Source organism: Amblyomma maculatum, chromosome 3 (genome assembly GCF_055883805.1).
Source record: "Amblyomma maculatum isolate TAMU_Amacu chromosome 3, ASM5588380v1, whole genome shotgun sequence".
Lineage (NCBI taxonomy): Eukaryota > Metazoa > Arthropoda > Arachnida > Ixodida > Ixodidae > Amblyomma > Amblyomma maculatum.
The window spans coordinates 24,839,007-24,866,176 of NC_139346.1; the positions used below are offsets into that span (position 1 = coordinate 24,839,007).

The following is a 27,170-nucleotide window of genomic DNA, read 5'->3' on the forward strand; positions in this document are numbered from 1 at the left end:
TGACACACCAGTTGCTGGTGGCGCCCTTTGCGCTGCGGCACCTTCGTCATCGCAAAACCTCGCTCCCATGCATTTCGCGGCGCGGTCGGCACACTGCCCAATGTTCTAGAGCACTATACCACCGCTATACAAATTTCTGCGCACCTAGTTAGCGCTGTTGATATTTCCTTTTATAATACACAGGACAACACTTAGTTTCCAGTTAGCGCTTTGTCCTGCTTCTCTCTCATGTCCCTTTCTTTTTGCGCTTAAGGCTTCGTCAAAGTGAGGTGTGACGAAATTACTACAAAAAAAAAAAGTGTTTTGAATAAAGCGCATGAGAAAATATTACGCTAGTAGCACCACCATGCGGGCACGCGTCAAGAGCAGAAATGCCTCAAGATGGGCGCAGTGGTGAACGCGGCGATCATGAAAACTTTTATTGTTATTTTCTGCCGGCAGAGGTCGCGGTATAACAGGTGAAAGCGAGGCAATACGTCTAGCGAGTGTTAATTTCCCGTCAAGGCCGTTGGGGAAAGACGGGGAGCATATGGGAAGCGCTCCGAGACCGGCCAGGCAGAATAGACGCAGCGGGGACAGCTGTTCTCGGGGCTTTTGTGCGATCAGTCACGTGCAGTGTGCTCATTCCAGCCTTGCGTAGTGCAGGAGATGGCCATTGCATCGGCGCCAGCCGCATTCTCCAAGACCGACTCTCCGACTCGCATCATGACCGTCTTCCGGAGCAAAAGCGACGATACGTCGGCGTCGTTGCTCGGCGAAAACGAGTACAGAGAAAAACTGCTGCGGACAGTCAAGAAGGAGGTAAACACGCCGCGTGCAACAGCGTACGCGAGGCGGTAGCCTCCTGTAAAACCTGTTTCGTTCTAGGCGGCCGTTGGGAAGAAATCGCGCGGCCCCGATTTTGCCGTTACCATATTGCGCTTGGGGAGTCTGCCAGCCGGGGGGCCTCACCCGGCAGCAGCAGCGGCGCGCTTGCCGCCTGTTGCACGGGTCGATGAACCGCGTGCTCATCGCCCAATTTGAACCAACGCTCAGATGCACGCGAAGAGCACTGCGTGCTCTAGAAGCTGCGACGGCTTCCAGATGGCCGGCTCGTTAGGTTCGGCGGTCTTCGTGAAGGAGCTTCTTGAGGAGTGCAAATAGACGCCAAGGGAGTGAAAAGGAAAACAGAAGGGCAACAGTAGCTTTCAGCTGTGGCAAGTCGATTTAATTTAACACATTACAACATGCTAATCATGCCACGCAATACTTTTTGTGCAGCATTACAGCAAGCTCGTAAAGCTTTCATTTTGCCCGAAGTACTGTGCTGAAGAAAAAAAGTGTCGTTTAGGTTATTTGCTTTTAGGAAAAATAAAAAACACACACATTACTTTCCGCACCCTAGATTGGGTTAATAAAAATCTGATGAAACTTCATATTTCTGTCCAAAAATTTGCCACACTGATAGTGTAGTTTGGCCATGAAAATTATTGAAGGCATGTTTGAAGTGTCGCCATTGGCACATAGTTTGCAGCAAAACTCTTTTCCGCATTTGTTTACAATCACAAGCTGTGGCAAATTTCTATTAAAATTAGTTTCAAATGCCTCCTATTTGAATAAAGATTGTGTCAGCTTTAAAGCTATCATAAATATCCAAACACCATTTCCTGTTCGTTCACAAGTACTTTCTCTTCAAAGTGGCTCTGCAGGTGTGGGCTCCAAAAGAATAGTGCAAAGATTAGCATCTATTATTAACAACCAGCGTGTGAAAGAAGTGCACGATACTGACTGTTTGCTGAAAGAACTATGGCACCCATTCTGAAGACATTAACATCATTATTGCACGAGTTAGCTGGATGTAAGCTGGATGTAATTAAAGCTCACCTCGTACCTTATAAATTCAGACATGCATATATTATCTGGACTACGGTCAAAATTGGGCAAATAGGACATGTTGGTAAAGGGTTGCACTACTGACCATGGCATTGTCATTCTGCAGCTATGCTTTGCATATGTGTACGTTGTGGTGTAGATGGGGTGCACGTCTGAAAAGTGCATGCACGACTCCGAGGCATTTTCTTGTGAGCAGAGGGCTACTCGAGCGATAGCCAGGTGTTTGACAACGTGGGTATACGGCATCCTCTGGAGACAGCCAAACCTGAGTGTACTGCCATGCCTTAGCAATGGTAGAGGTAGTGCACTCACATTTACTCTTTTTTCTCCTCTCCATTTTTCTGATACGGAAGGGCATGATGCTCATACGCAGTGTCCTTTTTTCCATTCCCCTCCTACCTTGACATAGCCTGGCAAGCCTTCAGACCTTACACAGATGTAATGGGGCTGCTTTTTTTATGTTTATTTGGACAATGTTCAGGGTGTTGCTGTTGAAGAAGGGTTACACTTCTCATGTGTCTTTCACAGGCTAAACCTATTTTACTCCCTTATGCTCTATGCTTGTTGCTGAGATGATGAATGGCTCTTTTTATGTACCAAAATGTGGCTGAGGTACTCAGTTGTACTTTTGGCATTTAGGGTGTTCTTAAGGTAGTGGTGTCTGCTTGTTAGAACACTGCAATATGTCTACTGTTTAGGATGGTTACTGTTTAGGATGATTACTAAAATGGATGGAAGCATTTTGAGAACCTAGGATGTAGCCGCACCTTGTTAATATGATTCCTGTCAATATGTACAACTCGAATTATGGTGAGTTTTGGGGGGGGGGGGGAATGTTTCCATTGTCACTACGCCTTGTTAACCTATTCATTTGTGCCATGTACGCAACGGTGCGAAAAGCAAATTTGCAGCGTTTTCTGAGAGTGTGCTCCGCTTTACAGGGACTCTTGTTCGAAATGAGTTTTGCATCTTTCATAGGTACATAAGGCAGACTTTGTGGCATATACTAAATGCAGTAAATCATATTTCGCAAACGAGCGAAGTAGCATGTCATCTGCTCTGTTTTTGTAGCAAAACAGACATTTGAGTAAGTTGGTGCATGTTCGAAAACTTTACCAGGGCTGCGACAGGGGGAAAATTTTGAATTGAATTTTCTTTTCTCGCCAGTTTCAGTTTTGACTTCAGCAGCCGGGAGTTGGCTGTCACGTCATATGTAATCAAGTCTAGGTCCTGCGCAACATGAAAAAACAGCGATATATTCGCTGACTCTTCACTGCTGAGGCAGGCTGGGTTTAGTGTTGTAGCAAATTCAGATGACACAGTAACGATTGTATTACAGCTTTTTTCATCCCTCATGTGGGCATGACATGATGGTGCCACAAAAGGACACACCAGCTGCTTAGTACTTGTGCAACACCAGTCCTGAATTGGTGTCTGTGCAACATAAGCTTGCACTATATATCAGTGTTTGCATGCATCTTCAAAGAGCAGCCTAAACTGAACTTTGATATGTTGCGACATAAGATAATGGCAACCCAGGGATTCACCTGGAATTGCAGAAAAACAAACACTGAAAATGACATGATCGCACAGGGCATTTTTGTGCATATCGATTTACTAGCAAGTTATAATTTAAAAGAAAAAACGAGAGTTCATGAAGATTCCTGAAAACATTAAAAATCGATTTGCAGTCAGTGTGATACTGCCCATAATCAGAGATGTATGGATGTGCACATGAAGTAGGTGCACAGTGTTTTGAAGGTATGTTCAGTGTTGTGACATCCAAGCTAGTTTATTATTATGGGTAACCTATTTCCTAGCGTTTGTCACCACAGGTCATTCTATAAGTTTCTACTTTCACAGCGTGTGTTGTGTACACTGAAGTAGCCATTTCTAAATTCCCCAATTGAATAAATATAAAACAGTTAATTATTTCCTGCTTAAATGCTTTATATAGTTCTTGTGATGCAGTACATATATTTGTAATTTATTTATTAAAAATACACTCGATGCCAGATAGAGAGAGAGGGGAATGGTAGTGCATATTAATTCAACAAACCATATCAATAAGAATGTAATTTACAAAATGTTTCTAGTGATACAATTCTAGCTAATTCATTCTTGAAATAAATGGTTGTCATTGATTAGTGCCAGTGATGCGGGAAAGTGATTCCACTCATTGGATGTACGGGGTAAAAATGAATGGTACTTGGACTTTGTGGACATGATCTAATCGTGGTAACACATACTGTGGGGGTGAAATAAATTCTTCCCACAGATGAGAATGATGAAAAATTATATGGAAAAAGTGAAAAGGAAGTATTTTATGACGAGGTGGGAGGGATGGCATACCAAGGCTGGCTTTCTTGTTGGGTATGCTTGCAGTTCTGTTATATTTGGAGTGGATGAACTGGAGGGAAATAATCGAAGTGAACCATACTTGGCTCCAATTTGAGGCCATTAATCGAAACAAACTGTTGGCAGTTTGTAAGAAAAGCTTAGGTGATGTGTATGAAAATATCTCAACATCTTTAATAATTCTTAGGAACCTTTTCTTTTTAGCACATTATTTTTTTTCTGTATTCTACCAAGTTTTAGATGCCCAAACTAAATGACAATAGCATGCCTGAAAAAACAAAACAAAAACCAGGGTGTTGTATACATAAGCATCGGACATTTCATAGAATTATTTGATGATTGCCATAAACTATATCGATGACTTGAAATAGCTTGGCTTCTGTGGCAGCGATAAGTGCAACATGAAACTTAATTTCTTGCAAGATATTGCTACGAAGATGACGAAGCGGGCAGTGGCACGGGGCGGAGTGCTCGTGCTAGGCCCGCTGGCCATTACAGCATATTTCATCATCATGTCATCACGTCGTTCTGTTTTTGTTGTGTCGCCGTGTTCCATCGCTTGTCATGCCACCACGTAACATTTGGTTAGAGGTGCGGTTCATCCTCAGCCTCACCTTGCACCATCGAAGCCAACCCTACGCTGGGTCCATCTGCCGAAAGCCCGTGGAGATCGCCGCCCAGCTCTGCCCCAGCCTTTTTTGCTCCGATCCGACCAGCCGCTCTCCCCAGCCCCGCCCCCAGCCCTGACCACAACACACGACGACCAGGAAGAGCCCAAAGCCGACCCTACCGACCCCACGACGAAGCAAACCTCACGACCACTCGAGCGAAGACAGCACCCCCACCCAAGCCGTTCGGCGTCTCCATGAGCCTTGGCCTTCGGCAAACGGTGAAGATTGGACCTGATGCTCTTGGGCAAGAATTCATCCCATCTTCGCATTCATCGTGGTGTCCAGGGTTTCATGTCCTAATCCTGTGTCTGTGTTCATCGTCACTGTATGCATTGGATTTCTAGCAATCGATCAGGATGATCGCTCGGTGGCCCCGGGTAGTGCTACGAAGATGACGAAGCGGGCAGTGGCGTGGGGCGGAGTGCTCGCGCTAGGCTGGCCATTAAAGCATATTTCATCGTCATGTCATCACGTCGTTCTGTTTTTGTTGTGTCGCCGTGTTCCATCGCTTGTCATGCCACCATGTAACAATATTATATCTAGTTCTCTAAAATTAGATGCTTCATGGACATAAGTTGAAGCAAAAAAAGTTTGTTGCGGAGTAATGTTTCTACGTTTACTTCAAAATGTCATGGCTTTTGTTTACAAGCACTTATTTTTAAACCTCTTTTTTGTGCCCAAAGATCTAGTAGCATATTGTTAGCATTGTTCACTGATTCATTAGTCATTTTCCAAGTGCACACGTGTGGCTCACACTTACATTCACTCAGTGAGCGTCAGTGAAGCAAAATGAGTGCAGTTTTGAGTAAATATCCTGACTTGCTTAAGGGAGAACAACTGCAGCATTATTTCTAGTATATAATAATGACATAAGCTTAGATGTCACACCCAAGATGGGATTATATACTGATGATTGCGTGATTTACAGATGCATTAACAATCACCTGGATGCCATTGCCTTGCAAGCAAACCTTGACCACATAGCTTCGTGTTGTCATAAATGGCATATGACAAACATTACCAAGTGCTATTACTTACGGTTCTATAGTAGGAAACGCAAGCCCATAAGAAATGCTACTTTTGAGATGAACAGCAGATGAGTGAGGAAGCAAAATACCTGGGAGTTATATTTTCATTAAACCTGACTTGGAATAGCCACGTAGAATACATAACGGTAAAAGCTAGTCGCGCACTTAATTTCTTAAGAAGAAACTTCAGTAAAGCATTACGAGAAGTCAAAGAGGTTTTATGCGTTTCTAACTTGCTCCCTATCTTGGAATATGCATCCGCAGTCTGGAACTCTGAGTCTGTAACCTTCGCCAAAAAGTTGGAAACAATCCAAATTAATTCAGCATGCTTTTGTATCAAACTCATATTACACTAGCGTCACCGCCCTGATGAACATGCTCAACTAGGACACGCTTGCTATGCGCTGTACTGTAGCTAGGTGTTTATTGTTAAACCAGATTGATCAGAATCGTATCGCCATCAACTGCCACGTCCTCCTAAAACTGCCCACATTCATATCACAAAGACATGATCACAGCAGTCAGGCTGTGGCTGTATATGTCTTTTGTAGTGCATCCTTGTTTTGTAATAAGTGTTGAAGTGCTCGTCAGTAACAACTTGTTTTATCATACTGAAGCTTTGCTCTGTATTGCTTTCGACCTGCAGAAATTTCTTCGTAGGGGTGTGCACCTGATTCTTCTAATGTTGCGTTGTTTCTATGGCCATTGTCTGCTTTTTCACTTCGTGTAATATTCCCCCTACAACAATGCCTTCCGGCGAGTTGTATCATGTGAAAAAATCAGTCAATAAAAATAAAATACTGACACCTACTGAAAGAAACGATGCAGTACAGGCACCTATCCTGCGTCGTTTATTTCTATGGCTGTCTTTGTGCTATAATTTTCTTGTCTTAGACATGTTGCACCATCTAGCCCACATCAATGCTCTTTTGAGTGTCCTGACCTGTGATTGTGGCATAAGAGCTGCCTTACTCTCCGGAGAGGCTGAATTGGTCTACACATCACCTAGTGGGGCACTGAGAAGCATTGAGTGAATGAGGCATTTGTAGCATTGTCAAGGAGCACTCATGAAGAATGTGTCGTGAACGGCATATTTAAACCTGGTGAGGATGGCAGGTCTGGACCATGAGAGACGTAAATAGTGTGAACAATAAGAATGGGGCAGTGTGCATTTGGCTGGATCTCTCGAGTCAAGCAGCAAAAGGAAAGGTGTAATAGTTGTCTCTTGCAAGTACCTACCTGTGTGGCAGAAACATGCAAACCTCAAGGCTTTACATTGAATAGCATTGAATAGAGACCTATGGGACGCAAGATAAGGGGGATAATGTCAGAAGTTGGAAACTTAGCAGGGGTGTTGTTTTAGCTGACACCAAGAAGAGGAAATGGGCATGGGGAGCAAATGCGGGTGCTCCTTTCTCGGGATAGCAGGTAGGAATCCTCGAGAAGGTGAACACAGCAGTGAGGTGAGGAAAATTGCAGAGGTGGAGTGGGTGATTTGTTTTGCCTTGTTGAAGCTATATGTGGGCCAATTTGTGCAGGTGAAGCAGATCATGGAGGAAGCCGTGACCCGCAAGTTCGTCCATGAGGAGAGCAGCAGTATCACTTCCCTGTGTGGTGAGTAGTGAGCACTTGTCCTCAAGTGCAACCAGTGTCTCGAAAAATTAGGCTGGGGTTATGAGTCGTCCGTCGGGGAGCTCAGCAGTGCTTGGAGCGGCCGAAGGTGACTTTGCATATGGTTGGACCAGTAGTGAATGTTGTGACTATTGAACAGCACTTAGATATGTGATCCTGTTTCTTTTTTTATGCGACTTGCATCGCTGTAGATGAGGCCACAGGATTGAGCCAGTCAATAGCAAGAAAAGAGCTTTTAATATTTGAACTCGGTTTTCACCTAAAATTTTGCTATCCACACAGTTCTGACAGGCGGGCAAACAGGGAAGTGGTAACCAGGTTTGGTGAGCAGCCCTGCTTCACACTGCTCCATACGGTCTCCCCATAGGCAGCAAGGTGCTCCTTAATTCTGTAGAGAAGGCCGTCATTTACGACGCACCGTGCACAGGGATGTTCTTCAACAGTTTTCTCTCCTGCCTTTTTTTTTTCAGTTAGTTGCTCATCCTCATGCACAGTTAATGCTTCAGCACGTGTCAAGTGACAATTCTCCCCTCTGCGGCAGCTTATGGCTAGGGTGCTCTACCATCGAGCCCAAGAAGATGGGTTGAATTTGGCCGTCACAGTTGTTTCGACGGAAAGGAAATGCAAAATGTCCGCTTATTATGAGACGTCAGCATGTGTCAGACAACCACTCCTGGTCTAGTCTAATTCGGAGCGCTCCACGGCAACATCTCTTGTAGCCCTTGTGCCACTTTTGGCCATAAAACCCCATAGTATATCCTACTGTAGTGTATGTGGTGAATGAATGCGTGCCACAGTGAAGACAGCAACCACGTTTCTAAAGCACTGCTATCCTCGGGGACTTCAGTAACAGTAGTGAGTGATTAATTTCCGACAACGTGTATGCACACGTATGCTGTGCACACATATCAGCACTCCTTCCGTTGTATGATGGCACTTAAAATAGGAATAGCTAGTTGGGAAAAGTGCACTGAAACAGGACTGATGGCTTCTCACAGTTTGTTTCAATTCCAGCCAAAAGTTCTTTGCCTTTCTGCTTCTTTCTACTCAGGCCATCATGGCAGTGGCATAAAATGAGGTGTGTTAAGTCAATTTGATGCTATTTTGTGCACACCTGTCTCTATTCGTCCTCTTCTCACCTTTCTCCGTTTGCTTACCTTGTGGAAGAGAATACAACAGTACACTTATCACCAGTTGAAATTTCATTAATGTACTTTAGCACTTTTAAACCTTCCACAGCATGCCAGCACAATACTGAGATCTTTTCAACCCTGTGTGTTGCATAACATAGCCTCAGTTGCTTATGTGTCATTAAACCCAGCACACCAGCTAACTGCGGTCTTAAAATTAGCATGGACTTTTGAATCATACACGATTGACTGGCCTCCACTTTTGCGTTGCTGCGAGCGCAGAGCGACTGGAAGAATGCTAGTGCACCGACCTGTCATACAGGCAACGCATTGAAAAAGTATGAGCCCATTTCACGCAATTTCTGTGTATTGGCTAAAAAAAAAAAATAGTGAGAAAAGATATATTGTCACAGTTAGAAATCTGCATCACTCTTAGGGCCAAATTTCGGAACACTCCTTAGCTCACTTGGCTTTCTTGTAGGGCAGCTGAAGCTATTTTAGAATTAAACTGAATTAAAGGAGCTGAATCTGTGAAGGCTTAGGGGAAATCATGCCAAGTAATTTTGCGTTTGCATTTAAATTGATGCCTTAATCGCTAGATAAAACTGTTTTGGCACTCAGGCTTCTCCACAGCTCACAGTGTGGAGTAGGAACACTCATGATGATGTCTGCAAAGGTGATGTATCACCAACGCATAAATGCTTGAGCTTAAAAAGAAAACCAATGTCAATGAAGGTGAACTCCATGAGGCATTGTTTGGTGGCATTGGGTGACTTGCAAAAGGGATTGGGCGAAAGCATTTGAGATTTGAAACGGGATTGTCAAGTTTCTTGGCATTGCTTTGCTGCTGTGAGGAGAAACCTTAAAATCGTGATTTTAGTAGTTAATTATGTGATATCTTTAAATGGCAGCGCGAAACCACTTTATGAGCTCAATCTAGAAGTTTTATATATTCTAATTCATGTATCTCGGGAAATTTTCGAAGAAGTGTTTCAGCCTCCCTTAACTCACACGTGGAGCCCTCCATGCTTACTCAGTTGAAGGAAGCGCTGAACAGAGCCATCTCAATTTAGAACCATCCTCAGCTGCTCCTTGGGTGAAGAGTCACTCTGAGCAGCGAGGAAGGGCCTGTACATGTCTGATGTCATGAATTTTCGCGTGAAATTTGAAATATACTGGTACAAATTGCAGAATGAAAGCAAGTAAAATTCTATAGCTTTGTATTCTTTTCAAGGCGCTTTCCTACATGCACTCGTTTTGCGTTTTGTAAGTATTGTCTTAATGCACTAGATGGCTTGGCAGGAAAACGTCCTCAGTCTGGTAGTGTGCACTTGATTACAATATAGCGGCTTTGCAAGGGCAGCTGGAAGTTTTAGCTTTGCCCACTCTGCAGCAGTGAACCTTACTGCACAGGCGCAATGCTAGGTGTTGTGCCTTGAAATATGTGTAGTTCCTCCCTTAATGAAAAGGCGCTCCAAGGGAGCCCTCATGGAGAGCTCCTTATTAAGGCGTGCTTGTAATTTGACCAAAGGAAGTCCAATAACCATCCTCACTGCATCAGGAAGCGTCTCAAAATTTGGTCCTTAGTCTCACATGATCATGCTCTGTTCTGTCACATGTGGTTCTATAACTGATGTGCCCCTTTACTGCAATCAATAATGATTCATTAAATGTGGCAGCATCACATAGTCCTCAAATCACAGATTGAAAAGATGAGGCATTTGTGGGTCAGGCACAGGTGCCTTTTTGGGAGTTTATTATTTTGCTAGTATTAACTTTTTATTGCCAAAGCAATACTGCTCACAGTTTGAGCCTTCAGCATGGAACAGCGGTGACCACCATTGACCTTAGACGACCCCCGTAGACAGCCCCAAGCTGGCAGGAGCTGCCAACTCGGGTCTCTCGTTTCACATGGAACGGTTATGTCAGAATCAGCCTGCCAGGACCTTGGCATTACGTTATCCCTTTAGGCCACTAAGGCACATTTATACGGCTTGGTTAAAGCGGGGCTTTATGTGTGGGCTGAGGAAGAAGAAGAAGAAGAAAAATTAGAAGAATGTTCGGTCACCCGCAGCTGTTGCTTTCGCTCAATATTTGGTTCAGCAGCGTTGAACTCTTCTTCTTGTTCTTCCTTTCCTAAATATTTGTACTGAATTCTTGCCCATCCTGCAAAAACCTTTTTCTGGGATTGCAGTGTGAATAAATAAAACGACTAAAGAAGCTGAACTGCCGTATTTACTCGATTTTAAGCACCCCCTTTTTTTTCACGATCGCAGTGTGCAAACTTAGGGGGGTGCTTAGAGTCGAAAAATATAAAATCAGCCCTTCCCCTTCTTTCTTTTTTTTTTTTTGTGATACTATCTCGTCTAGACGGCGCAAGAAATAACAGTTTATTTATATAATAAACTTGGCAAACATATTCGGCAAATGTGGTTACAGCTCGCCTAAACTTCAAGCTGTAGGCAGCCCTCTACAAACTCCTCCTGACCTCTGTTAATGTGTCACTGAAATCCATCACCACACCAAGCAATATGCACTCGCAATGCTTGTGAAATCTGCCTAGCATTGCCGGTATCAGGCCCACGTAACAACACATTGATAGAGCCATCGGTGTTGCTTTTGGTTGGTTTTCACCATTCTGTGCCACTGTCCCTTATGCAGAGTTGAAACACAGCAACACATCAAGCCGGAGTTTATGCTTAAATGACTTTATTCACGTTGTGGATGCCACGCTTCCTCGGGGCTCTGACAGCTCTGGCTCTATGGGAGTGAGATAGCATGCTTGGTGACCTTGGCTATGCAGCTTGATAAAAGGGGTGCTTAGATTTGCGTGCAAGCTTTTTTTTTTTTTTTTTTTTTTTTTTCGGATATATTTTTTGCAAGAATGGGGGGAGGGGGGGTGCTTAGAATCGAGGAATGCTTAAGTGCCAGGGTAAAGGGGTGTGGGGAATGGTTTTTGCAGAGGCGACGCACTGCATGGGCATTGCTGATGTAGGAGGGAGGAGGTTTTCAGCGAGGTCATGCGATACCTGGCAGATAGTTACGTGCGCGCAATGAGCAGTGGACCATCTACAAGCAAGGCTTCACGAGAAGGCTTCGTAGATGCTTCGACTCCGAAGAGGCACAGTAATGGTATTGTTACGGGGTAACATGACAAGCGATGGAACACGGCGACACAACAGAAACAGAACGACATGATGACATGACGATGAAATATGCTTTAATGGCCAGCGAGCCTAGCGCGAGCACTCCACCCTGCGCCACTGCCTGCTTCATCGTCTTCGTAGCAGTATAGAGAAGCACAAGACTGCAAGAATGCTGCCATATGTGCGAAGAGAGCAGCACTTGCTTTTAACTAAGAGGTTTCAGTGATAATTTGTGATTATTGCTGGCCGAGTATAAAATAAATATGCAGAAACACTTGATTTTTATGAAAACATTAATATATTTAATATACTTTTGCAGCTACACTGCGGAAAAAAACAGTAATGCTTTTGCGCTCTCACATATTAACAGTCCTAAGTGTGTCTACCATTTTTTTTTTTATTCTGCCATCATAATACTAATGCACAAAGAGGCAATATGTGTAGATGCAAGTATATATTTGCATTATTGAGTGGTTTGTACGACTACCACCTCATGCAGAAAAAGCAAAAGGTAGTGAACTGGGAGTTTGCAGGTTTTATGCTTCTGGCAATAGTGATAGAGGTTTGTTACCCATGTATGATCATCAAATCAGGTAGTTATCAGATAAGGTGAATATATTACTAAGCTTGCTTCAGAGGTTATTCATCCTTTTTTCTCGCATCACACATATATGTGGCATAGGTAGCTAGCGTTCATGGGCGGCTCACAAATAGCATATCAGTTTTTTGCCTAATTGTTTATTTTACCCTGCTCTCGCAGACATAGGGCAGGGAAAGCTGAAGGCAGTTCAGACACTTATGCTTTGAGGAGGCATGCCACAATATCTGACTGAAACTTTTTTCGTGGCACTTGGCAGGAGCTTGATCGTTGTTTTGTCCACTGACATCTTACTCACACAAAGCAAGGTTTTCACCGGTCCCTGCCACATGCAGCGGCCGTCGATGCGTGCCTCTCACACGGCCTCAAGCGCCGCGCCCTGGGGCTCTTCAAGACCAACTCCACCACTGCGCTGCTGCACAAGATGGCCAAGCACTTTGAACCAGCTGCAGCCATTGCCCGCGCTGTGGCCCAGATGGAAGCTGCTGCCGCGGTCACCTCAGACTCCTCTGCAACGTGAGCATCTTCACTATACGTAGAGAGGCTGAATTGAATCGCCAACAGTGCCGAGCCCATGATTGACCATACCATAGAAAGCAATCAATGATGTGTGCTGCTGATCTTATCAATTACACCCGTCATTGTTCTCCCTAGAAGCGTTATTTTTCTGAGCTGCTGTGTCGGGGTGTTTTCGTGGGCTGTAGTTAGAGTGAGAAGTATTGTCTGGAAATTTTGTGCCCTCTTCCGTGTGCACTAAAATACCGATTGCCACTCAAGTAGACACAGCTCTTTGGGGCATGATGCTGCAACAGGTTCCTCCCATGTAGGGACAGCCGCCTGCGTAGCCAGTCGAGCCGGCGGTCCCTGTGGGTGGCGAGCGGGCGTTACCTCTGGATCCGGTTGGCCCTCTTCGAGAAGCAGCTGGCTGCCATTGTCGACCATCTGGTGCACAACTGCAGGTAAGAAAGGAACTCCGCAAGGTCACCAACACTGGCCCTGTCATGCTTGCAACGCACTGGCTAACCCACATTGTTGCCCCGTTGTTAGGAAAGTGATGTAAATTCAAGGAAGGGAAAAAATAATGAGTGAAGTGCATGTGGCAAAGTCATCATGAAGGCAAAGCCGTACAAAAATGAGTAATTCTTTCTGCGTCATATCTGCCAAGTCTGTGCTGTTACAGTTGACTCCCTTTGCAGTGGTTGTCACTTGTGGAGCTGCCCTTGTTCCAGCTTTTGCGGCATTTGTTGCAATCCGCTACTCCAAGCTTTTCAGGGTTCGAGATGGGGTAATTCATAGGTGCTGTGGTGCAAGGTACTGAGCGCAGAATAGTGTACTTAGGACCCAGCTAGCTAGATGCAGGCCTCACATAGTCCAAACCCTCCACATTGTGATTAGTAGCCCCCTGTCGTCCCGATCTTGCACATTGAAGACAGCACACTGCGTAGGTTTGTCTCAAGGGAGCAAAATTATTTATGGGATTCGTTCTTCTCAGAAAACGTATTATCTGGTCTGCTTCTTACTGCAACACATTTTGTTGTCTTTTCTGTTGTTGCGGTTTTTTCTTCCTGACAGCAATCAAGATGAAATAATTGTAAACAAGATATTGCTATATAGACTGTTTTCTCGGCGATGAGGAAAATTGCCTCAAACCGGAGCACGCAGCGCCGCTTCTCCTCTCTGGTATGTGGGGATGCGGATTTAGCAGTGGGGGGTGCAAAATGTCTTGAATAGTCGAAAAGTGTCTTAAGCTGGTTAGCTGATGCGAGAGATGCATTATCTTTAGAGCCTTTTTTTTTTTACATTTTCTGCGCTTTGTACATACCCCATCCCTGTTCTTTTTGCTTTTCGCCCTTTTCCTCCCTTTTCCTCCCTTTCCCTAATCGTTTAATTTCCGCCGGATGCAGTCGAGGTGCTAAGAAGTGCCGCGGCTTGAAAAGTCATTTTATTTACTCTGTTGTTGAAATTAACTAGAAAATAACCAAGTTACCGACATTCTAGTGGAAATTAAGAAGAAGAAATGGACATGGGCAGGACATGTAGTAAAAAGAGAGGATAACCGATGGGTGCTTAGGGTAACGAACTGGATTCCAAGGGAAGGAAAGCATAGCAGGGGGCGGCAGAAAGTTAGGGGGGTGGATGAGATTAAGAAGTTTGCAGGGGTCAAGTGGATGCAGCTAGCGCAGAATTGGTTTAAGTGTAGAAATATGGGAGAGGCCTTCGCCCTGCAATGGGTATAGTCCGGCTGATGATGATGATGATGATGATGAACCAAAAGGAGATGATTAACAGAAGATGAAAGATTAACAGCAGTGGTATGCATGTGTGTCGCTCTACACGTAGTTCTAGTTGCAACTCTTTCATTTAGGTGAAGACAAGTGGCCTCTGAATTTCATGGCCCAACCGAAAGCGTTCCCCCTTAGCAGCCTTTCGTGCGAGTTCCAAACACTGTCTATAGAGAAAGGACTGGAAAAACTGAATACCAATACAACAACGGCAGCCTTTGGGCAACAAGCGGATGATGTTCCTTGCGGCAAATATTTACAAGATGTCGCCTGGGAAAGAAAAACTATTTTGATGCAGTCAACTGAGGTTTATGAAAGTAAGAAAGAACATGTTCCACTTGAAGACAATGATGCCCAATAAATTGGTTGTCAACTTATTATTTAGTGAAACAGCGCTACAATGTGTTTTTTTTTCTTTTCTTTTTTTTTTTAACACACGAGTCTCGTAAGCTTTTGCTGCCGATAATAAAGGGAATATGGTAGTGGGAACAGCGGCGAATTCTTGAAATAAGCAAATCTTGCGACGACAAATGGGCGATGTAATTTTTGATAGAAGCAACTTTCGCTGAGGTCATTATGGGCCATAATTTAATGTCACTATTCCATAAGTATCAGCTGTCCATTTTCTGTTTCATCTGGATGTCAGCATTACGGCAACATCAGACAAACGCAGCTAGCGGCCAGTCAAAGAATTTGCAGAGTAGCAGCTCCCACTGTCGACAACAGTCATCGCCACTCCCCGCACATACCGGCGAACCTGTGGTTGAGTCATGTAGGCAATGTTGAAATCTGATTGCCTGGTAGTGGGCACTTGAACGCCATGGCTTTGTCACCCAATAAAAGTAGCCTTGGGCAGAGTAAATGGATCCGAAATGGATAATTGATCCTTGAGAATAGAACCCCAGTGGAGGTGTGAGCACTCCCGCAGTAGCCGCTCAAGCAGTAAACAGTATATGAATAATCGGATGAGCTGACAAACGTAGCGATAGCATTGCTTCTAAACATTACGTGAAATGGCTAGTAGTACTAGTAGTAGTAGTATCAAAAAACACTTTATTTTAAAGCAGAAATCAACCGCTCAAAATGAGGTTCGCCTGCCACACCAGGCCGAGCTACATTCACTTGCTTTCATTGCTCAAATTTTTGCGTGGTAGCTCGTCTCTAGAAATTATTTAAGGATAAAAAGTAGAGCGAAAGCTGCCCTGCCTTGCTTGCTTCGCCGCCCTCGCAGCCAGTGGTGCGCCACTGCCTCTCTGTTCCACATAAAAAAGTTACATACTAATTGTAATCAGGCTTGTAGCATTCTGCTGACCCGATTAGGAGCATAAATTTTGGTCATTTCTGACCGAATGGCTTGGCTGCTGCTGAAAAGTCCTTTTTTTTTTTCTTTCAGCCAGGTACTTTCAGAAAGCAAAAATTTGCATGCAAAAGTTCCGAAATGCCGATAGGCTTCCAAAGCACCGTCGAGCGATGCTGCTGCTCCTGACAGGGAGCGCCATCTCTGACAGAAAAATAGAAACTGGGGATACACGCGGCAGTGCAAGTTTTCTCCTTTTGCTCTCTCACTTCCGCGCACGCGCAGACGTCTTGCGCTGCTTTGTCGCGTGGACACAAAAGCACACACTGGACGCCGCCGGCTTAGCTCGCTGCCTTCACGGCGTGTGCCGTGCGCTTTCTCTTGCACGAGTACGCGCCTTGACACGCCCCCGCAGGCCCACTGCGACATGCCACCTGCATTCCGTCTTGATTGGGCAACTTGACGCATATTTCCATAAAGGATACTTGATTATAGGCGGGAAACTTTTTATTCACGTCTGCACTGTTGAGCAGACAACAGATGGGGATGAGTAAATATTGATTGTGAATGCGTCCCACGTTATCAAAACTGTAGAAAGAGCATCTCGAGGTAAGTCCGCTATGTGGTTATATTGTCGTATATAATATTGTCACGGTGTTGGTGACTGGGGCTAGGTTAACAGAGCCGGTACAGGTAGACTTACACGGTCCAAGGTTTAGGTACGTCCTGCGAGTCCGGAGCCGATTCACTTCAACGTCGTTTTTCACTCCGAGCGCCCCATGGCATTCCTCCCTCCTTAAGCATAACGCACACAGTTACACGTGCACACAAGAGTACAAAAGCAACCTCCCACCCTCAAAAAAAAAAAAGTTTGTAGATGTAGTTTGTCAGTCACCGTGCAAAGTACTGTTTCAATCGCAAGACATGAACTGTCTCTGGACAAGGTAGCCGACGGCCTGTGTGCTCTGATCCATCCGGGAGCACCTCATAATTGATGTTACTGATGCGTCGCACGACTTTATACGGTCCGAAGTAGCGGCAAATTAGCTTGTCTGAAAGGTCGCGGCGTCGAACAGGAGTCCACATCCACACCTGGTCCCCGGTGTTGTAGGAAGCTTGTCTGTGGCGGAGGTTGTACCGGCGTGAATTCCTGTCCTTTTGCTGGGTGATGTGGACGCGTGCTAGTTGGCGTGCTTGCTCAGCATCTTGGGCAAACTGCTCGGCATCAGAACAAAGTTCGGTATCTGTTTGGTAAGGGAGCATTGTGTCCAGCATCGTCCGAACCTCCCTGCCGTAAACGAGGCGAAACGGCGTGAAACGTGTAGTCTCTTGGACTGCCGTATTGTGTGCGAACGTCACATATGGTACAATCGCATCCCAAGTCTTGTGCTGGGCATCGACATACATCACCAGCATATCCGCGATGGTCTTATTAAGCCTTTCCGTCAGCCCATTGGTCTGCGGATGGTAAGCAGTAGCTTTTTGATGCGCGGTACCGCTGAGATGAAAGACTTCGGCCATCATTTTTGAAGTAAAGGCAGTCCCTCTATCAGTAATAATACAGGTAGGAGCACCGTGCCGTAGTATGATCTGGTGTACAAAGAAATGGGCAACTTCAGACGCTGTACCACTAGGTAACGCTTTGGTCTCGGCATAGCGAGTCAGATAGTCTGTGGCGATGATTATCCAACGGTTGCCACCAGAGGACCGAGGGAAAGGACCGAGAAGGTCCATGCCGACTTGATCAAATGGTGCTCGTGGTGGTATTATGGGCATGAGGAGGCCCGCAGGCTTTGATTGCGGAACCTTCTGACGCTGACATTGCCGACAGCTCTTGACATAGCGCTTACCAACAGTGGCAAGGTTGGGCCAGTAGAATGTCTGTCGTATCCTAGCAAGTGTGCGAGAATAGCCCAAGTGGCCAGATGTTGGTTCATCGTGGCACGCGGAAAGGATTTCCTCTCTCAGAGCTGTGGGTACCACGAGGAGGTAGGTTCTTGACTCGGATCTAGAGTTCTGCTTATAAAGCACACCACCTCTCAGGCAGAAAGTTGAGAGGCTCCGAGAAAAGCACTTAGGTATGGTGGCTGGCTGACCTTCTAAATAATCAATCAGTGCTCGTAAATCTGGATCGGCACGCTGCTGATGTGACATATCTGAAGCATCAACAGCTCCGAGGAAACTGCCAGCGTCATCCGTGTCTGGTGAAGCGAGCTTGACAGGCGCGCGGGAGAGTGTGTCAGCATCTTCATGCTTATGTCCGGACTTATAAACAATAGTGAGATCGAACTCCTGTAGGCGAAGGCTCCATCGCGCCAGGCGGCCGCATGGGTCACGCAGGTTGGCCAGCCAACACAAAGAATGGTGGTCAGTGACCACTTTAAATGGGCGACCATAAAGGTAGGGACGAAATTTCGCAGCAGCCCAAATAATGGCGAGGCATTCCTTTTCAGTAGTTGAATAGTTCATTTCGGCGCGGGGTAAAGTACGGCTGGCATAGGCGATGACTCGTTCAACACCCTCTTGACGTTGCACGAGAACCGCCCCAAAGCCAATGTTACTGGCGTCGGTGTGTATTTCTGTCTCCCCCTGCTCATCGAAGTGGGCTAGAACAGGCGGCGATTGGAGACGGAGACGCAGCTCGGCAAAAGCAGCTTCTTGTTCGTGAGTCCAAACAAAAGGGGTGTCTCCCCGGGTGAGCTGAGTCAGCGGCTCAGTGAGATCAGTGAAGTTATCGATAAAACGCCGGTAGTAATTGCACAAGCCGAGAAATCGGCGAACAGCTTTCTTGTCACGTGGAATCGGAAATTCCGCAACAGCAGCAATCTTGTCAGGGTAGGGCTTCACGCCAGCGCCGCTGACAACATGGCCGAAAAATTTAAGCTCTCGGTAGCCAAAGTGGCATTTCTGTGGCTTAAGTGTCAAGTTAGCGGATCGAAGGGCTTCGAGTACTGACCGCAGGCGCTGAAGATGTTGTACAAATGATTCTGCGAAGACCACCACGTCATCTAGGTAGACTAGACAACACTGCCATTTAAGGCCGGCGAGGACAGTGTCCATCATCCGCTGAAATGTGGCCGGCGCGGAACACGGGCCGAAAGGTAGAACTTTAAATTCGTAAAGGCCGTCGGGTGTGACGAAGGCCGTCTTCTCACGATCTCGCTCATCGACCTCAATCTGCAGTAGCCACTTTTTAGATCGATGGACGAAAAATACTTAGCACGCCGAAGGCGGTCGAGAGAGTCGTCAATCCGCGGCAAGGGGTAGACATCCTTCTTGGTTACGGCGTTCAGTTTGTGGTAATCGACACAAAAACGTAACGTGCCATCTTTCTTTTTAACTAGAACGACCGGGGAGGACCACGGGCTATTGGAAGGCTGGATAACCTCATCTTCGAGCATTTCCTTAACTTGTGACTTAATAACTTTGCGCTCGGTCGAAGAGACGCGGTAGGGGTGCTGGCGGATTGGGCGCACATTATCGAAAGTCACAATCTGGTGCTTGGCGATGGGAGTTTGATTCACTTTTGACGACGATGCAAAACACTCTGAATTCGAGTAACAATGAAAACAGCTGGTCACGCTGGCTGACCGATAGCTCTGAGCTGACATCGAGATTGTCGAGGGATGTGGGCGGTGGCACGGTTTCTGTGGACAAGCACTCGGAGACATCGCAGATGCGTTCGGCGAAAGCTACGGAAGCGTCACGAAAGAGGTGCCGATACTCGTGCGAAAAATTTGTAACAAGTACCTTGGACTGACCACGGTGAAGATGTATCAAACTGCGGGCCACGCAGACTCCTTGTGTCAACAGTAACGATACATTAGTTTCGGCTATTGCTTCACCATCGTTAAGGGCATTGCATTTGACATTAACGAAGGTGCTGGTTCGGGGTGGCAGAGTGACACTGTCCTCATAAACTCGAAGCACATTGAGTGGTCGCTTTGCACCGCTGAGGGCCACTGCTTTCTCAGTAGAAAACGAGACCTTAGAATTCCGGAGGCCAATAATTGCGCCATATTCACGAAGAAAATCTACGCCCAGAATCAGGTCACGCGAACAGCTTTTCAGAACAAGGCAGCTTACCACAAATGTTAATTCTTGAATTTGAACTCTGGCCGTGCACATGCCCAGAGTAGTAATCAGATGACCACCTGCGGTGCGAACGTTTGTGCCAGCCCACGGAGTCAAAACCTTCTTGAGAACTGCGGCAAACTGGCTGCTCAAAATAGAATAATCAGCGCCAGTATTCAACAGAGCTCGAACATGGCGACCATCAGTACTATGGGTATGTCCAACGAAATCTGCTCGCGAATGTCAGGCTTCTGAGTCTGAGTACTCTGCGTCGGTGTCCGCGGTCTGCTTCACCTGCAATTCGTCGTCGTTGCAGGTGCGTTGTTGCAGCGTCCGTTCCACCGGCAGTTCGTCGTCGTTGCAGGTGCGTTGTTGCGTCATATGCCCCACCGGCAATTCGTCGTCGTTGCGGGTGCGTCGTTTCGTTGTCGGTTCCACCGACAATTCGTCGTGGTTGCAGGTGCGTCGTGGTGGCGTCGAGGTGGCGTTATGATCGGTAACCGCGGACTTTTCCAATGTCGATGCGTAGTCTTTCCGTGTCCGCATCAATGGGGGGTCTCCCGCACCGCGATGTCCAGCGAGCCTACCCCCGAAGGTCGCTGGTTTCAGTTTTCCCTCTGGGGACTGGGCGATCGACGCTGCGCTGCCCATGAGGAACTCGTAGCAGATGGCGACGGGCGAGACCTGGGTGACGTTGATCTAGATGGTCGCAGACGAGACGGAACGATCCGGCGCTGATCATTGACGAAATCTTGAACGGCTCGAGGCCGTTTGCCTTAGCTAGGCCACAGAGAATCAGCGGAAAACCCTTCGAGACCTAGTTGACGGTAGGGACAGCGCCGATAGACATGACCCGGTTCGCCGCAGTGAAAGCATAACGGCCGTCGGTCGGGGGTACGCCACTCGTCTGCTTTCCGTGTAGGCGGTCGAGAATCTGTGAATTACTGGATCATGGGGGCTGCTGTTTTCGGCCCAGCTACGTTCGGAGGAATCAGGGACCGCGACGAGGGCGGAGAGTATTGCAGCACCTGGGAGTATGTAGGGCGGTGACACTCTGGTGGTGTAAGAGGAGGAGTAGGGCGAGGTTCACTGATTAAAAATGGAGGCGGAGTGCTTGCTGCACCTCGTCGCGGACAACGCTAGCAGTGGAGGAAGGAGCTGGTTGAGGTGTGCCATACATCAGTCGGAGTTCATCGCGCACAACGGAACGTATGAGCTCCCGTAGCGCCAATGTGTCCATGCTATGCGATGGGAACTCAGCAGAGACGGAGGCGGCGTGGATGGTGTGATCCCGTGCCGAAGCTCGCTGCTGAAGCACTTTCTCTATAGTGGATGTTTCCGCAAAGAATTCTGCAACAGTTTTCGGCGGGCTGCGCACCAGGCCAGTGAAAAGCTGCTCTTTGATGCCACGCATGAGGTAGCGCAGCTTTTTGTCCTGGGACATCGTAGGATCCGCACGCTTAAACAGGTGCATCATGTCTTCGATATACGCCGCGACGGTTTCGTTAGGCATTTGGATCCGAGTGTGTAGAGCGCGTTCGGCCCGTTCGCGACGATGTGAACTTCCATAAGTTGCCGCAAGATGACGTTTGAACTCACTCCAAGACGACAGCTGCTCTTCATGGTTCTCGAACCACGTCCGAGCGCCATCCTCGAGGCTGAAATATACATTTCGAAGCCGTGCGGCGTCATCCCAGAGGTTTAATGTAGCTACCCTTTCGTAGTGCTGCAACCAGTCCTCAACGTCTTCATAGGTGTCCCCGTGAAAGGTCTTTGGGACGCGGGGGTTTTGCAACGTCACGTAGGTGGGGGTCGCGCCAGGCATTGCGACGACGTCGTGGCTACTGGTAGTCATGCCTGAGGGGGAAAACTCAGGTGGTAGGCCTCGTTGCCTGTGGCTAGTGCGGTGAACGGGCGTTTCCTCGAATATATGACCAGCACTCCTGCTTAGCGTAGGGGTACGGGACATCAGACCTGACCTCCACCAGATTTGTCACGGTGTTGGTGACTGGGGCTAGGTTAACAGAGCCGGTACAGGTAGACTTACACGGTCCAAGGTTTAGGTACGTCCTGCGAGTCCGGAGCCGATTCACTTCATCGTCGTTTTTCACTCCGAGCGCCCCCTGGCAATATATTTAAAAACTGCTAAGGTATCATGCTATGGTCTTTCCAGTTGTGATGTATGGATGCGAGAGTTGGACTGTGAAAAAGGCTGACCGCCGAAGAATTGACGCGTTTGAATTGTGGTGCTGGCGAAGACTCTTGAGAGTTTCTTGGACTGCCAGAAGATCAAATCAGTCGATATTGTCGACCATGAACCCTGACTGCTCATTGGAGGGTCAAATTCTAAAGTTAAAGCTCAGCTACTTTGGTCATCTGATGAGAAGAGAGGAGTCGCTGGAGAAAGATTTGATGTTGGGAAAGGTTGAGGGTCGCCGGAGAAGGGGTAGGCAGCGAACGCGATGGTTAGATGGCATCCTCGAGGCACTGCAGATGAAGTTATGTGATGTTAGGAAGATAGTGTGAGACCGGAAAGCGTGGCGTGACATGGTCCATAGGGTCACAAAGAGTCGGACACGACTGAACGACTGAACTGAACTGAACTGAAGGTATCATCAGTACTGTGAAATAAAGTGGCCCGCTTGTTGACCATCGTTTTGGCCTGTAGCATGCGATCTCCATACGGATTTGTGTTTTATTATTTTGACGTTACTAAAGCAAATCTTGCAGTAGAAGAATAAGTATATAGTCCGAAGAAGGTGTTTCTTCAAAGACAAGAACGCTAGCAATCTATGAGCACATGCGTGCACCGTGCGCTGCACGCGCCATAACCGGCTCGCTGGCTCGGAAGGCAGGTGAAATCTAAGCTTGTATTCCATTGTGTTTAATTTCGGTTCTTATTAAATGGTTGTGCTTCATTTATTATAATATTTGGTTTGCACTCACAAACCCTGTGACGCGAATGGCGTGCTTTGTGCGAGTAGTGTCAGTCAAGCCATAGCTAGGATCACTTTTGTACTGCACTTCCGACATATCTTCGTTATTAATGATAATAATAATAATAATTGATTCACTTATTGGCCAATTTGCGAAAATCTGTAAAAGCGTCTCAGCAAGGCATGTTTTCTAACACCGACCCCACCCTCGAAAAAAAAAAAAAAAAAAGGACTCATTCCTAGATATTTTCTTGGTCAATCTAAAAATGAAAAGGCAGCTGTGGACACTTGGCGCACATTCACACATCAGTGTCGATCGAGGACGTCACATCTGTTGATTTGGTTGATTTCAGAGCACTCGCTAAGCAGGGAGAGAGCACAGAAAATCGGCAAAACTAGACACGCGGGGAGCGAAGAACAGGATAATCTTCCATTTTCTTCACTTTTTATGCATCGTGTTAGAGCACTGTACTTTATTGATGCCTCTCCAAGCTGTCTTTGTCAACTGTCAACATTTCTGAGTTTATGAAGAAAGGAGAAATTGGTTCTTTTCGTTTCCACAAAGAACGCGGGACTTCTCAGAATGCTGTCATGCGGTTGGAAAACAGGTCTTGCAGACACGCTTCCAAAGGAATCTGCAAAGTTTCACACGTGAGCCTCATCTTTTGACACTATTGTGGCTTCCCATGGCACAATGCTACTTAGCACGGTAAAAGCTCGTTAATTCGAACTTCACGGGACCGGGGAAAAAGTTCGAATTATCCGATGTTCAAATTATCGAATGGCCTCGAAAAAACTGACCAGAATCATTTGTATTACGGTAAATGTACCGTATTCAGTCGCTAACGAACTCGCATAATGAAGCCACTCAGCCCGGATTTGTGCGAACGAATCTGAAAAAAAAAAGAAAAAAAAGAAAAAGGCGTCAGTCGTTAGCGCCCTCTGTTTCTTGCGCGCCACTGTCACAGTCCACAACACATTTCTTGGCAGTGCGCCAAGATGCTGCGCAGCGATAACAGCGTGTTTATCTTTTGACTTTAGCTCCCGCAGGGGGAAGGGAAGCAAACTTGGCAAAGTGCCAGCGCTTGTCAGGTTGTGTGTGCAAGCCTCCTTTTCAGTAGGTTCGCTTTATCATGCTATGAGCGACTGGGGCAGGCGCCGTTGATACTGGGTGGCGGAAGGATGGATGGCTATCGAAAAAAAAAAAAAAAAAAAGGTTTAACCTGTAGTGCCCGTCCGAGATCATAGCCTTTTATGGGCGTTGGCGGGGACCGCGCCGACAGTACTTATCCCTATTTCCAAATTAACAGGGCTGGAATTAACAAGTATTTAGTTGCGAGCTACGGAGGTTGCGCAGAAGAGAGAGCAGGCAGCCGCTGCCGCGTGGCCATGCACTGAACTTGCCGCGGCCGCCATCCCCTTCCTCCAACGCCGCCGGTCATGGCATCGTTTAAATTTTACCCACTCTTCCATGGTTTTACCTGGTTCCATCTTCTGTCCCCGTTTTGGACGTGCGCAGCCTCTAATTATGCCTTCCGATCGCGGAGGTGTTTCTTTACTTCTTTTTTTTTTTGCCGCGTGATGTGCGCCAAGCCGCCCAGACACGGCGGCGTGTAGTTCGAATTATCCGTAGCGGAACCGACTCGCGTTCAAATTAACGGGCTTTTTTTATACACAGATCTCTATGGAGCTTGGCCGGACCAAGTAGTGTAGTTCGAATTATCCGAAAATTCAAATTATCGAGGTTCAAATTAATGAGCTTTCACTGTACATCCGTTTCGCATCAGTGGAAGCGTTTTAGTATCGCCAAATAATTGCCAGGCGCAACGAGATTGCCGCGCGTGCACAGGAAGCTAGCGGAGCGTCTGCTCCAGTGATGCCCCATCGTTTCACATTTAGCCACCACGCCAGGAATGCGGCGCTGCCGTCGCACGGCGAAACTTGAGCTTGGGTTCCCTATGTTGTACTCGCCTGTTCCACGAATGGGACGGCACATACCAGCATGGCAGTTGTTCTGAACTTAGCCGCTAGGTGGTGCCACATGCACAAAATGGCATCACGTGGCCCATAGAGCGTGTAGATTTTCACTACCAATATTTCGAACCCTAGGGGGTCCTAAAGTTTCATTTTTCGGACTAAGTTTGGTTTGAGCAATACTGTGTAGATCACAGTATTGCTTTTGCAGTATCACAGTACTTTTTGGCTGAAGGCTTATTTTTTTCAGCATCACCTAGACGTGAGCGGGCATCGTTTTCGCAAACAACCGGTTTTGTGCGACCGTGAAAGCTATGTGAAGCGGAGTCATTCGGACGGACTAGCTTGACTCTTCATTCATCGTTGTCATTTGAGGCAGTGGCAATAGGCGAATGCTTGACCATTTCATCATGGCAGCCTACAAAGAGTACGCGATTGGACTGAAAAATAGAATGTGAACACCATCCGCCACTTCTGACCGTGGAGAAGGGGGGGGGGGGGGGGGGATGCATACATGATTCATGTGGGCTGTCGTTCCGCTCACATTTTTTCCAGCGAGTTCCATTGCGCGGCCTTCGCTACCATCGTTCACCATGGAAACTGAATGTTATTGCTTCTCGCAGTGCATTCGTTTGTGGCACGGTCGATTGCGTCACAGTACATCGTGAAGTGGCATGGACATGACAAAAGCATGACTGGCTGAGATATTCGTACTGGAGGGTTATAGTGGTTAAAGCTTGGCATGACCTGCTTCTGCGGGGGCACCATTGGGCAAGCGGTTACTGCCTTGAGAGAGTTGCGTGGTTCCCTGCGGTGCGCACACCTGCCACGTTTGCACCAGTCAGCGCGCGTGCACTAGTGGCCGCGCCCTCCATATCGAACCACGTGAGCGCGTGCACATGGGTGGCGTGCTGATGCTGGTCACAGTTGCAGATCGCGCTATATTTTTTCCGATGTTTTGTTGATATGCCAATAACAGGGAGTTATACCCTATTATCAGCATATAAACAAAACATGAGGAGCGACGAAGTTCGTGACTTGTAAAGTTGATTTTTAGCAGAAAAGTGAATATTTTGAAGTTCATGGATTTTTGGTTTGGCTTGTGGTTTGTGGGGTTTAACGTCCCAAAGCGACTCAGGCTATGAGAGACGCCGTAGTGAAGGACTCTGGAAATTTCGACCACCTGTGGTTCTTTAACGTGCACTGACATCGCATAGGACACGGGCACCTTGCTTTTCGCCTCCATCGAAAACCGGCCGCCGAGGCCGGGATTCGATCCCGCGTCCTTGGGAACAGTCTGATTATTCGGACCATTTTTCAGGTCCCACCAAGTTTGAAAAAATGGTCGGTGACTGTATAGCAGATTATGCTGATAGTGAGGGAAAATGTTATTTTCTGTTTACAGCTGTGTTTTGAAGAAAAATTTTTAACCTTATTTTTAGTTCTCTGTGCTTATTTTCGAAGGTACTGAAATTTTTATTACAGTTGAATCCCATGACAACAAAATTCACAGTGCACGAAAAAAAATTCATTATTGTAGAACTTTGTTGTCACGAAAATTTGATGTGAAATGCAAAAAGAATTGCCCAAGCAACAGCAAATGCTTTTAATGCCAAAAATCGCTAACCTTGGCTTGCTTGCGCTTCACAGTAAGCAGTGGCGTCACACAATGTTCACATTCAGTCAGAAAACCCATTGCGACGTCGTCATCGCGGGTACAAAACTTCTGATGACATCGGAAGTGTCCAATACCTGTGAGGCATTGCAGCAGCAGGCACATCCTGCAGGTCATCTTCGTCCCCGGAAGAGTCCTCCTCATTTTGGGTGGCTTTGGTGATCTGCTGATCACTCAGATCTTTGTGAACCTGCACGCAAGCATCAGCGCCGATGTACTCGTTGAGCTCGAGGTTAAGCGGCACGTTTCCCATTTTTTCCAGCGTTGTCCAGGCGGTCGTGGTGACCGGAGCCGGTGACACCTCATCACCGGCGTCGTCTGAAACGTCCGGTGCTTCCCTAGCAAAATTCAATGGTCGAGCTTCGGCAGATGCAGCGGGCCTGAAGCAGTTCCTTATTATTGAATGCCTAGTGTGCTCCAGGCAGCAGACATCACTTTCAGTGCCATGTACTACTGTATTTACTTGCATAATGATTGCACTCGTGTAATGATCGCAC

The 27,170-nt window shown here is 46.8% G+C and overlaps 1 protein-coding gene across 4 annotated transcripts in view; it reads left to right on the plus strand.

Moving 5' to 3' along the window:
* Positions 1–475: 475 nt before the first annotated feature.
* LOC146194364 (small G protein signaling modulator 1-like) overlaps positions 476–27,170 on the plus strand; it is a 164,881-nt gene continuing 138,186 nt past the window's right edge. For 3 of the 4 annotated variants that reach the window (XR_014705876.1, XM_084597375.1, XM_084597378.1), the window contains exons 1-4: positions 476–801; positions 7,468–7,543; positions 12,771–12,951; positions 13,263–13,394. Coding sequence is in view for 3 of the 4 variants with exons in the window: in XM_084597375.1 (XP_084453501.1) it covers positions 649–801; positions 7,468–7,543; positions 12,771–12,951; positions 13,263–13,394 (542 nt within the window). In the remaining variant the exon portion in view is untranslated. The remainder of the gene's footprint in view (positions 802–7,467; positions 7,544–12,770; positions 12,952–13,262; positions 13,395–27,170) is intronic. The other variant, XM_084597377.1, reaches the window with a different exon arrangement.